Consider the following 13,962-nt stretch of genomic DNA (forward strand, 5'->3'; position numbering starts at 1 on the left):
AAAGGTTTAACAAGTTGAATAAAATATAATAGTATTTTCAGAATAGGGAAACAAACAGGCTTCGTTTGGTTGCCAATTGGGAATACTACTTTTAGTATTCCCAAAAAAGTTAAACAGTAAAATACCCAAAAACTTTGGGCTTTGTTTAGTTCAAAATTTGGGGGTTTTGGGAAAAGTTTTTTGAAAAAAGTTAAAAAAAAGTTGAATTGGGCGGGTATTACGATGTAGAATATTTACCAGATTCCGGCCACCACTGCCGAAAAATGGCCGAAATCTGTTAGGATGGCGCACTACCGGCTGAATCTGGCCGGTAGTGCGCCGATCTAGCCTTTTCCAGTCAGATCCATGGTGGATCTGGCCGGAAAAGGCCAGATCTAAGGCCAAAGATCTGGCCGTAACGGTTTATAACGACGGCCAACAAACAGTCGTCGTTGACCATCAACGACGACCGTTTGTTGGTCGTCGTTGACAAGAAAATACGGTGGATCTGGCCGGCAAAGGCCATATCGGCGCACGACCGGCAAGATCCAGCCGGTCATGCGCCAATACGGTGAACCCGGCTACCATCCGGCAGTGGTGGCCGGCTGTCCGTATTTGATATTGGGTTGGGGGTGTTTTTGTTAACTTTTAAGATTTTATTATAGGGGGTGTTTGTAAATAAACAAATATAGGGGGTATTTTATTAATTTATAAATCCTACATCGTAATACCCGCCCAATTCAACTTTTTTTTAACTTTTTTCAGAAAACTTTTCCCAAAAACACCCAATTGTGAACCAAACGAAGCCACAGGTATTTTGGAAATAGTATGAATAGGATAGTGAAAAATATTAAACCAAACATACCCATAAGCTTCCCAAACTTTAATATCCAACATTAATTTTTTAGTAATACTACGCTCACAACTCAATCTCACAATTTTCTCTTACAATCCTAATGTGATAGCTGAGTTGGTAACTGTCACGTCAGCTCCCATCATGACTCAAGACACTAAATGACTTTGACTAAATACGAACGATTGTTTCTTAAGGACGAACAATCGTTCGTTTATAAAGAATATTTGTTCCTTATGAAGCTATTCTTTGTGAAGGAACAACCATTTTTTTATGAATGAAATGACTGTTCCTTATGAAGAAACAACCATTCCTTGAGAATGAACGGTTGTTTGTCCCTAAAAAACGGCTGTTCGTCTCTACGGAACGGTAGTTCATGTTTAGTCAAAAAGTCGTTAGTTGACGTGGTAGTGTCAACCATATTGTCACATTATGATTGTAAGAAAAGGTTGTGATGTGGGATTGTAAACTTAGTGTGTATATATATATATATATATATATATTTTTTTTTTTTTTTTTTTTTGACATTTTATACCAGATAAATAGTACAAATGTTCTAAATCAACCTTCAAGCAAGGTATATTTCAACCACACGGTGCGATACAAAAACAAAAGGATACGTATACGGCAACACCCACCAAAAAAAAAAAAAAAAAAAGAGAAGATGGCATTACTAAAATTTGACATCCGCAACAGGCAAAGATCAAAAGCAGCAACTTCCGAAAGAAATTCTCCAGATATTAATACAATGATTACCATCCGCAAATGCATGCCTGCAAAAAGAACTCAATCAAGTTCTGCAAATTAGTATTGGAAATTTTGGTGATTGTCATCTAAAGCAGAGCTAGCAAAGAAATGCCCTCTAAGAGAATTATGTCTTTTAAGTTACCTCATAATGGTCGACGCAGCTTTGCAAGTTGACTTTTGTAACATCGCCATCATTCGGCCAAACCAACTGGTTCCACAGATCTGGACTGCAATGGATCCCTCTCAATTTCTCTGCCGTTCGGAAAGTAGATGGGAAATTTGTAAGCTTCACACAAGTATTAATCTTCAATGTCTCCAAAGCATCCCATTTGATTGACACATCATGGCAAATAGTAGACAATAAAGGAAGATTAATGAGTTCCAAATTCTTCAATTTAGAAAAGGCCGTGGAATCAACTATACTTTCATCCTTGATGATTTCCTTAATGGCTAGGCATTCCTCAATCTGCAGATACTGCAACTCCTTAAGATGTGTAACCACTTCCTGAGAGAATAAAAATTCCAGCACATGGCATCCTTTTAGTGTTAAAGTTTTGAGCATATTGAGACTCCCTGACACAATTGCACCTTTCCAAATGTGCATCAATTTTGGAAGACGATCTAGGTGTAACTCAGTTAAGCATTGAAACGGAACACCGCTTACAAGGTCACTGTCGATGATGCTTATCATTTCAGGACAATCTTCAATTGTACATGATTGAAGCCCTTCCAGATTATCAGCACTAAAGACTGATAAGTTCGGAGCTTTATGAGCAATTAGCTCAAAAGAAAATGCTTGCTTCAATATCTTTAAAATTGCATCTGGAAAGGCTTCACCTGAAGGCACATAGCCACATAAGAACGGAAAAATTATTCACTAGAAAAGTGAAATAATGATAAATAAATACAGAATTTGTATTACAAAGATAGTTTATAAGGAGAATTAAAGTTGGTTTTAGTAACCATTTGGTAAATTTGAAGTTAGTTCAGTTCTTTTGTGAAGAGAAATAATGAAAGTCATAGATGGAAATAAAAGGATTAACCCACTCACCTGCAGAAAATCTCAAACGCTTTTCAGATGACCATTCAGAGACATCAATTTCAGTTGGAGAATTTCCTTGTTGAGGACCCACAACAATGCTGAATGATCTGAGTCTCTCGCCTTGCCACGCATTGTTTCCATTCCACAATGTACTGCCACTAACAAAGGTCTCGAAGCATCTCAAGGTTGGAAAGTAAAAACAAAGAGTAGTCAACTCTTTAAGATCAGCAATTTCAGCAACAATGCGTGCCACATTTTGGTCCCACCTTCCATCAGTTGGATCCACAACAATACCCAACTCTTCCAATGAATGAAGTCTAGCAATTACATCAGAAGAAATCATCTCCCTTGACGCACCATCAACATGGTTCTGGTTCCCAATATCTTTTTTAAATGAAACTCTCAAACACTTGAGAGCAGTCAACTTTCCTATTTCCATAGGCAAATTATAAATTCCAGTATAACGTATGTCAAGGATTTCAAGACTATGAAGTTCTCCTACCTCAGCACAAAGCTCTATTAATTGATCACGATTCTTCATGTTAAAGATCTCGTAAATAATGTGATTATGTACCTATTGTTATACTCTATATTTAGTTAGTTTAGAGTTTATGAGCTGTAATCTTAGAATCAATATTATTTTCTTCTATATTAGGGTTAAGTTGACTAGTATATTTCTTCTTAATTAGGGAGATCAGCTGCCTTTTTTTTTTGTTCCTAGTTAAGCTCTTTAAATACTATACATCAATATAGAAAATCATTCAGCCTTCTTATTTTTTTGTTCACTGTTTTTATGGTATCAGAGTAGAAAAAAAAAATCCTGTTTGAATCCTTTTTCTTTTTATCTCTAAAATGTCTGAAGTCACTTCTGGGAAAAGCCAGCCTCTTCAGCCATCTCAGTCCGAACCTCAGAGAAATACATCTGAAAACCACCCATTCAGATTACTACAATCCGACTAAGGGTGATAATTTTCTTCGATGGTCACAATCTGTTCGCATGTTCTCCGGGAAGAGGAAAGATTGGCTATATCACAGGTGATACTAAGCAGCCTGACGTGAATGACAAAACTTATGCCATTTGGGATGCTGAAAACTCAATGGTAATGACATGGTTGTTCAATTCCATGACTGAAGGATAAGTGCAAACTACCTGTGTACTCCAGCCAAGGAATTATGGGACAATTTACAGAATGACTCTGATCTTGGAATCAATCCCAAGTTACGATTTGACCCTACGACTTGGGGAAATTTGCCAAGGTGAGGATTCATGACAAGTATTTCAATTCTCTTAAACGGATTTGGCAGGACCTGGACTTATTCAATGATTATGAGTGGATCAAAGGATGACTGCAACCAGTAAAAGAGATAGTGGATACTGGCCGAATCTTCAAATTTCTTGCAGGTCTAAATGTTGAATATGATGAGGTCTGTGGCCGAATAATTGGAAGAAATTCCCTGCCTCCAATTGGTGAAGTTTTTGCAGAGTTAAGGAGAGAGAGAGTCGGAGACATGTGTGTTGGGAAAGAAGACTGCAGGTTCAAACGCGTCCATGGAAGGTCAGTGCTGGCTATTCCTGAAGCCCAAGTAAGCAGTAGAACTTCTCAAAACCAGCGTGTAGAAGACAAAAACAACCTGCAATGTGACTACTATGGAAAGCCCCGCCATACTCGCAAAAAAATGCTGAAGTTGCATGGTAAAACACCTAATGGTAAGGGAAAAAAATCTGGTGAACATAGCACACCTACCCAAATAGGCTGAGTCATCTCCATTTAGTAAAGAGCAATTAAGTCATCTTCTTAAACTACTGAATCTTGCTCATCATCTAATGCTCCTATGCGTTCTGGCCCAAACGTGTAATTCTTTGGCTTTATTTGTTCTAGGAAGTACTACTCCTTGGATCATAGATTCAGGAGCCTCTGATCATATGACAAGCTGTTTTCAATTGTTTGATTCATATTATCCATTTTCCGGTTCCGAAAAAATCAGAATAGCTGATGGCAGTTTTTCACCTAGTCAGGCAAAGGAACATTAAAATTTCAGAAAAAATATCTTTGAAATCAGTTTTACATGTTCACAACTTGCATGTAATCTTCTTTCCGTTAGCAAATTGTCTAAGACTCTGTATTCCATTCTTTTTTCTCCTTTCAATTGTGTTTTTCAGGACCAGAACTCGGGGAAGACGATTGGAACTGCTAGAGAAATAAATGGGTTGTACTACTATGATGGAACTGGTTCTGGAATAAAACAGCTCATGGATTAGGTAGTACAAGTTCAAGCTTTGTCATGATCAAGTTATGTTATGGCATAAAGATTAGGCATCCGTCTTCCCATATCTCAAATCTTTATTTCCTGAATTATTTAAGGAATTGATTGTTCAAAACTTCATTGTGAGGCTTGTCATTTAGCTAAAAGTCATCGTGTTTCGTTTCCAATAAAACCATATTCTGCTTCAAAACCATTTTATTTGTTGCATAGTGATGTTTGGGGCCCATCCAAAGTTAACACACTTTTCGGAAAAAAATGGTTTAACATTTATTGTGATCACACACGATTTTGCTGGGTTTATTTGTTGAAAAGAAATCTGAAGTTGAACAACGATTTAAAGATTTTTCCCCATGGTTGAAAATCAATTTCACAAAATTGGCATTCTAAGAACGGATAATGGGACTGAATATTTCAACAATATTGAGAACATTTATTTTGGAAAAAGGTATTCTGCATCAATCTACTTGTCGTGACACACCACACCAAATGGTATTGCTAAAGAAAAAATAGGCATTTACTTGAGTGCTTTGGCCACGTTATGTTTTCCATGAATGTTCCTAAATATCTTTGGGGTAATGCACTCCTAACCTCTTGTTATTTAATAAACAGAATGCCATCTCGAGTTCTGAAATTTCAAACACCTTTACAAGTTTTGAAAAATTGTTTTTCCACATCTAAGATAACAACAGATCTCCCTTTAAAGGTTTTTGGATGTGTTTGCTATGTGCATGTCCCAAATGTGTTTCGCTCAAAACTTGATCCCAAAGCTGAAAAATGTGTTTCGCTCAAAACTTGATCCCAAAGCTGAAAAATGTGTTTTTATTGGTTATGCTTCTAATAAACGTGGGTACAAGTGTTTTAATCCAGTCACAAAGAAATTTTTTGAGAGCATGGATGTCAGGTTTGTCAAGGATCACTCTTTTTTTCAAAAAAAATTTCTTCAGAGGGAGAACTTAGTTGAAGAAAACAATTTTTGGGAAACTTTACCCATTTCTTTAACTAATTCTGATATGGAAACTAGTGTTAGCACTATTAATCCTACTTTGCCAGATGTTACTTTATCAGAGACAGGGGGAGAAGTACTTCCAACAGATCATAATCCAGTGGATCATAATCCTCAACATGAGCTGCAAGTTTATACTAGGAAGAAATTCCATAAAGTTACTACAGCCCCAGTTATTCCTTCAGCAGATGTTCAATCAGCTTTGCAGAATAATGGCCATACAACTCAGAGTAACCTTCCCTCTACTTCCACTCCTTCTGACCTTGATCTTCCAATTGCTTTAAGAAAAGGAATCCGAACATGCACTAAACATCCTATCGCACAATACTTATCATATGAAAAACTGTCAAAAAATCATAGAGCATTTGTGTCTAGGATTTCTAATATGTTTGTTCCAAGAACTATTCAGGAAGCATTAGATGACCCGAGCTGGAGATTAGCTGTGATGGAAGAAATAAATGCTCTTAAAAGAAATAACACTTGGACTGTCATTGATCTACCCAAAGACAAAAAGACGGTTGGGTGCAAATGGGTGTTCACGGTGAAGTTTAAAGTTGATGGAAGTGTGGAGAGATACAAAGCGAGACTAGTAGCAAAAGGATTTACTCAAACTCATGGTATTGATTACCAAGAGACTTTTGCTCCTGTTGCTAAAATTAACTCTATTAGAGTACTTCTTTCTCTTGTAGTTAACTTCAACTAGCCACTTCATCAATTTGACGTAAAGAATGCGTTTTTAAATGGACAATTGCAAGAAGAAGTATATATGGACTTGGCACTCGGATTTGAAAGAAAACTTGGAAAAGGCAAAGTGTGCAAATTAAAAAAGTCTCTATATGGACTAAAGCAGTCCCCTAGAGCTTGGTTTGAGCGTTTTGGTGATGTTATCAAGAGACATGGTTTCTCTCAAAGCCAAGCTGATCACACCTTGTTTTTCAAACATTCCATCAAAGGTAAAGTAACTATTTTTGTGTTGTATATGACATAATCATGACAGGGGATGATCTCTTGGATTAGCAACTTGAAGAGGAAACTTGAAGTCGAATTTGATATTAAGGACTTGGGAAAGCTGAAATATTTCCTCGGGATGGAGTTTGCAAGATCCAAGGAGGGAATTTTTGTCAACCAACGCAAGTATGTGCTTGATTTACTCGAAAGAACAGGAATGACAGGTTGTAAGGCAGCAGATCCGCCAATCGAACCTAATGTAAGTTGAAAATAGCAGCAGCTAATGAGATAATGGACAAAGAACGTTATCAAGATTGGTAGGTCGACTAATCTATTTGGCTCACACTCACCTGACATAGCTTTTGCAGTGAGTGTGTGAGTCAATTCATGCATTCACCTGGACCTACTCACTTTGAAGCCGTGTTCAGAATTTTGAGATACCTCAAAAGAACTCCTACAAAGGACTTTTTTTCAAAAAAGGAGAACATCTTCTGATAGAAGCCTACACAGATGCAAATTGCAGGAGATGTAATATAGAAGATCCACCTCAGGTTATTGTACCTTTGTAGGCGGAAATCTTGTTACTTGGAAAAGTAAAAACAAAGTGTGGTGGCAAGGAGTAGTGCTGAAGCAAAATTCCGCTTTGTGGCACATGGGTTCTGTGAAGTGTTATGGATAAAAGACCCTAGAAGAATTGAAGATGCCTATACCAGCACCTATTAAAGTTTACTGTGACAACAAGGCTGCAATCTCTATAGCTCATATCCATTTCTACATGACAAAACAAACATGTAGAAGTTGACAAACATTTCATCAAGGAGAAGATAGATAGTGGTGTGATATGTTATGTCCTACATCCCACTGCTAGCCAAACAGCAGATATACTAACAAAGTCTCCCCAAGGTGCAACTGAGAATCTAGTTAGCAAGCTTGCCATGAGTGATATCTTCATGCCAGCTGGGGGATTGTTGAAAGATCTCGTAAATAATGTGATTATGTACCATATTTGTTATACTCTATATTTAGTTGTTTAGAAGTTTATCAGCTGTAATCTTAGGAATCATATTTATTTTCTTCTATATTAGGGTAGTAAGTTGACTACTATATTTCTTCTTAATTAGGGAGATTAGCTGCCTTTTTTTTGTTCCTAGTTAAGCTCTTTAAATAGCTATACATCAATATAGAAAAATCATTCAGCCTTCTTATTTTTTTTGTTCACTGTTTTTACTTCATGAACATTGCTTTGAGATTTCTCAAACTGGAGATGGATGGTGGAAGAGTTTTGATCTTCGTTTTATACAAGTCAGAAGTTGAAGCGCAACCATATGCACAAAGAATGATCCTGGAAATTTTGCCAAGCTATTAATTTCCTGAAGTAACAATGTTAAGATTCTTTCAGAATTGGGCTTATCTAGCAGACAGGGTCGGCACAAATCGCCAAACATTGAGATCCTGTTGCATCTTCCCATTTTATTTCTCTAACCATTTCTTGTCTTGAACATAATTGTTCTCGTTGTGTTTGGCAAATCTAAATGCCAACCTTGATAAAACTCAAACATCTTATATCGTCCCATCTTCGTTCCCTTTTCCAGCAGAGTTTGTTTACAAAATTAAGCAATATATCACGCCCCTCATCTCGTGCCTCCCCAAGCTTTTTGCAATTCATTTAAAAACTGTTCTACTCTCCAACACTCGATTATATAATCCATATGAAGCTCATGACCAGCAGGAAAATTTGCCAAATATAGAAAGCAAGGCTTCTCATCTTCTGATAGCTCTTCCATTTCAACTTGAAGTAATTTGTAAACTTCTCCCAATTCTTGCTTCAGTTTCCCAGTTGGTGAATATAATTTATGCTTTGTATTCCGCCATATTGCAACAATGTCTGCATTTGTTGGTTGACACCTGATTTTAGTTGCCAAGTTGTTTCCTATCATCTTTATCAGGAATGGCATGCCACTGCAGAACTTGATAATCAATTCTGCCTCCGTCTTGATGTGTGGATTATCCTTCAAATGCACACCCACTATCTCCCAAAACATATTTTGAGCATCCATGCTTGACAATCTCTTCACTTCGATCTCTTCGTCCCCATGCTCACAAACATCTATATACCTGGATGCAAAGACCACCTTTCCATTTTGTTCATCATTAATGCCTACTTTTTCCAAATCAATGTTGGAAAAAACTTCATCAAGTAACAATAAATAGCTCTTGTACTTCTTCAGCTGATTATAAAGCATGCTTTTTCTTTCTTCCTCGCTGAAATTTTTTAATTTTATTTTCAACCGCTTCAGAAGTTCTTTTTGTATGTATCCTTCAATATTTTTTCTTCTGCCTACACTTACCCAAAAAACAATCTCAAAGTCATTACATTTCTCCATTTCTTGCTGCAGACAGTTCATTATTGTAGTTTTCCCAACTCCTATCGGTCCCCTCACGCCAATTGTTTTGATATTCTCATTCCTCAGATACTCCCGTAGCATTCTTAAGTCCCCATCAATCGACTGAAATTCGCTACTTCTGTTGGTAGGATTCCTTATATGTGGAGCCGGTGCCTTCTTAATAATTAAAATACTTATCTTGCCCCTTTCTTCTCTCAAAGAAACTACGTCCCCAATCTTTTCTACAATTCTTCTACCAAGATTCAGGAGATAACAAAATGGACATAGTCCACAAAAGCATTTGGAAACCTTTAGGTACTCTGTCTTCAATTCGTTGATATCATCTTTGATTTTTTTCACTTCGTTCCGCCAGTGTTTGCATTCATTTGTCTCCTCTACTTCTGTTTCATTTCTTTCCAGTTTGTTCCTCACATCTTCCTCTTGAGCGCATAGTTTACTATATTCCTTCATAAGTTTGTCATAATTCTCCTGCATACGTTTCACATAACCATATTTACGTGTCAGATAGCTGAGTATGCCTGTACCTTGTTTAATTGCAAAATCGGCTCCTGCTACAACTGTTTGCGTTGCTGTCAGTGGCTCAACAGGCATTCTGCAAATATTGTTGAAATTTCATGCAATGTATTAAAGAGAATTTGCTACCAAACTAAAAAATCTGTATGATCAAAACAAAATTGAATTGCAGATAACCAATTTGCTTCTAAATATAGTTTCAAAGTTCAATATCACTAACTGTAGAAAAGAGTTAGATAAAAGGGCCCCTGGCTGTACTGAAAGGTATGATAGTAAGCTTGTCTCTACGGAAATGAAATCTGGCAATTGGAAGACTTGGAACATAGCAGACTAGAAGCTTTTTCAAGGTACCTTGTAAAATATACATTAGTTGATATATATTTTGTCCAAAATTGGATTTGAAGCAAGTGAAACTAGCACCTAAATTATCACACCAAAACATAGCTCCCCAAGGGCTTAGCCTGGCAGTTTACCAGCCACTTTCTTTGGCTGGCCACCCAGGTTTGATCCTTGGGAGTAGGATACAGGTTCAAAAATGCTTTGGGTAATGACCCACCCCTGTCCTTTAAAAAAAAATCACACAGAAAAGTAGGAAAACCAAGAAATTTAACCTACATTTTAGCCAAAACAAAAAAAAAAAAAAAAAAAAAGATGGAAATGCAGACTGTGGGTTGTTATACCTTTGAAATACTTAAGAATTTGTTTGCAAGCTTGTCAATGGTGATTAATAGGGGCTCCCAAGAATGGACTAAGCTTGTTTACACGTTAAGAAATATTGGGTGTTGTCATTCTGAGATATTGCAGCCTTTCAATAATGCTTATGTAGAGAGAAGGCTGATCAAACAATGGGCTATTATGCAAGGAGAGTTTGACTGTTAAAGTCATTGGAGTTACATAAAGTTTAGCTGCAGACGAATTTGTATTGGCTTAATAAATCATGTATGTAACTAGTTCAAGTTAGCAAAACACAAGCAGAGTACCTATGAGCGTCAAACATAATAATGGAGCTAATTAATCCCAAAGTCCTCAAAGCAAACTAGGGGGTTATCGGTAAAAAGACTCGTGGTTATATCATCCACATAAACCAGTAGAAAAATACGACAATTATCTAGCATTGTAAATGATAAACTGCTACCAGACTTGGAATAACAAAATCCCCACTACAGTAGTGCTAGCTTTTATCTTATGAAACCCAAGGTCTACGAGCATGTTTTATCCATAATCTTCAAAATCCTCAGGCTGCATGCTGCATATACTGTGTTTTTTAAAGGGTTTGTCGAAAACTTCTGCTTGCTAATCTAGCCTAATATTTGAATACTTCCATTAGCATGAAACCTAGCTCTAAAAACCCACTTATTGCAAACAACATTCATGTTTTCTCTACAGTTTTTTGAAGCAAAGATAATTTCTGAGACATGTTTGGCTACTTAGAATTTGTAGGAAATATTCCAAAAGAAAGAAATAAACGACTCTATATACTTGGCTCTAATACTAATTTAAACTAACACAGTCTCAAAAAAAGAATTGATAACGAACAATTTATCTACATATGTGATAACTCATCTCAACAATGAAAACCAAGAGATCTGTCAATTAACATATTACTAGTCTCAAAATTTATAATTAAAAGAAGAATATGGACCAAATGGCCAACATGGTGATGGTTTGCATCAAGTAAGTAACTTTCAAATCCGCTTTTTCAACTAAACATCATTTATATTTTAAAAACAGTTTTTTCTTATCAAGCTGAGACAAATAGATCTTGTTGTTGGTCAACCCAAAATAGTTAGGAACAAACCTGGAAAATTGCCTGGTTACTGCCTCTTCTCGTTCCCAGAAGCTCTGAAGCAGCTCAAAACTGGAGGAATTCCTTCTAAATCTGACGAGATCAAAACCAGTCTACTCAGTAAGTCAGTCAACGCCGGTGACAGAAGAAATGATAATCTACATAATATTTTCATGCTGGACCATGCACAGCAGCACCTACAGCTTGGGCCTTTATTTATGTTTTATTTTTCAACACATTTTTGAACTTCTAGCAGGATCTGGGAAACTTTAAGTAAACCCCATGGTTTCATGAATTACTAACCCGACCCGCCATTCATTCAATCTTCGTTAATCAAAATCCGTTAAAAGAAGCAAAATAAAGTTTTTGCCCTTAGCAATCATTTTTTTTTTTTTTTGGGTAATTAAACTATTAAAAGTGTTTTTAGATTGTAAAAGCTACTAGATCTAAATGTTGAACTTATTGTAAAAGCTACCTTTTAACTAGTTATTTAGATTGTAAAAATATTGCTTTTTCCAATTTGAGATCTCAACTTTGTAAGTGTAATATCAATTTTCCTTGAATTATCTTTATTCTTGGTTGCCTTTGGTACACTTTACAGACTCTATTATATTCTATTATCCTATTTAATCCAACAAAAAACGTATTTGTTTTAATATTGACTATTCAATTCAAAATACAGTCAAATTCTATTCAACTCAAAACATTTAATAATTATCTTTCATAATAAAAGTTTATAAATTAACAAAAACACCCCCACCTCCACCCCCAAGCCACAATCACTTGTCAGCAGCCACCGCCGGCCATTGGCGTCGGAATGATGCACGACCAGCTAAATTTGGCCGATCGTGCCCTGATCTTGCATTTTCTAGTCAAATCCACCGTGGATCTGACCTATCATGCACCATTTCGACGACTAATGACCACTGTCCAATGGTAATGGCTAGTTGTCGGAAGTCGATTAAGTGAGTAGAGGTATTTTTATTAATTTATAAATTTTTATGATGGGGGTGTTTAGCTAAATTAACAAATATAGAGGGTTAAAAGTAATCTAAATATTTTTAGAAAATGTTTTCCAATAATGTACCTAACACATTCTTAAAATCCTATCTTAAAATTTATTCAGAATAGGAATTTATAAATCCTATTAAAAAAGTGTACCAAACATAGACGAACACTTATTTTTGGTTTATGATTTAGGCACGGGGAACATTTACCCGTCACCTCCTTAGATTTCGAAAATTAATGGTATCACCCTCAATTTTCAAAGATGTTAAAGTTAAAAGGAAGGTGTGATGTGATTAGTTCTTGAAATTAAAAGGGGGGTGAAATTCATTAAGTCGTGAATGGATTACATACTATAAGTCATCCTTGAACTTTGTATTATTGAAGAGATAGGTCAACATATTTTAATCTAAGTCTTTCTTTATACAATTGTTAATATTATTCTGGATGAATTATGCATAAAATATTTTTGTGTTTTATTTAGTAATTTTCATAAAAGGATAAAATTATAATTAAGAAGAAAATAGTAATTGAGGTCAACTAAACAATAGCATCACTCAAAACCAAATTTACGGTTATTAGATTATTTTTAAAAAGACCATATTAAAAAATTAAAAAATAGATTATGAAATTAAAAAAGACAAAAAAGATTAAAAAAAATAAAGTGAAAAAAAAATACGATTTTTATAAAAGGGAAAATTTTTTCTCTTTACTCTTTATGCCACATTTTAAAGGGCAAATTTGGGATTTCATTGCTATGTCACTATCAGGTGCCAAAAGTTATAACAGCTAACTAATGTCAGGGGTTTTTTTGGCTATTTCTGATATCTCAGGGGGTTTTATAATTACGTTTAGCATCAGAGTGGTGGAAAATCCCTAAAATTTAATGAATATTAATAATACTTGTTGGAAATTCAGGGGTGATTTTAAAAATTAACCCAATAAGAATCCTTTGCTTTAAATTATGACTTCTCGTTATAATCATAATTTGAAAAAAAAAAAAAAAAAATCATGTAGGAAGAAGAATCTTTTCATATATGTTTATGGCTGATTTCTTTTCCCTTCCTAATTATACCAAAACTACATGTGTACCCAAAGCTTCAGAAACTATCAACATTCCACCCAATTTTAAATGTAAAATGTTAAAATTAACAAGAAAAGGGCATTTATGTCTTTCCCTCTCTATATATATAATATAAAAAAGAAAATAAACCGTAATCTCCCTCAATATTCGCTTAAACTACAAAAATGACTCAAAATCAAGTGTATTAAATTTTGGACAACCCTTTTTATGGACATTTTATTAAAAGACCAAATCAAGTTCAAATTTAATTAAATGATTTTGTAGTTTTAAAGTGTTAAGTAAATAGTCTTATTATTGATTAAAGTTAATTAAACATGATTAGTGGTTAATTA

General features: G+C 35.4%; 2 protein-coding genes across 2 annotated transcripts; both read right to left on the reverse strand.

Annotated features, from left to right (window-relative positions):
* Positions 1 to 1,584: 1,584 nt before the first annotated feature.
* On the reverse strand, positions 1,585 to 11,731 carry LOC116142327. Its single transcript, XM_031427758.1, has 5 exons — positions 11,554 to 11,731; positions 8,071 to 9,834; positions 2,631 to 3,162; positions 1,722 to 2,416; positions 1,585 to 1,605 (listed from the first exon to the last, which is right to left on the reverse strand). Exons 2-5 carry the CDS (start codon positions 8,074 to 8,076, stop codon positions 1,585 to 1,587), a joined length of 1,254 nt encoding a protein of 417 aa, XP_031283618.1. The 5' UTR covers positions 8,077 to 9,834; positions 11,554 to 11,731.
* On the reverse strand, positions 8,469 to 9,833 carry LOC116142328 (probable disease resistance protein At1g15890). The gene is made up of 2 exons (XM_031427759.1): positions 9,186 to 9,833; positions 8,469 to 9,065 (listed from the first exon to the last, which is right to left on the reverse strand). Exons 1-2 carry the CDS (start codon positions 9,831 to 9,833, stop codon positions 8,469 to 8,471), a joined length of 1,245 nt encoding a protein of 414 aa, XP_031283619.1.
* Positions 11,732 to 13,962: the final 2,231 nt, after the last annotated feature.

The sequence above is a fragment of the Pistacia vera genome, unplaced genomic scaffold, assembly GCF_008641045.1.
Source record: "Pistacia vera cultivar Batoury unplaced genomic scaffold, PisVer_v2 Contig407, whole genome shotgun sequence".
Classification (NCBI taxonomy): domain Eukaryota; kingdom Viridiplantae; phylum Streptophyta; class Magnoliopsida; order Sapindales; family Anacardiaceae; genus Pistacia; species Pistacia vera.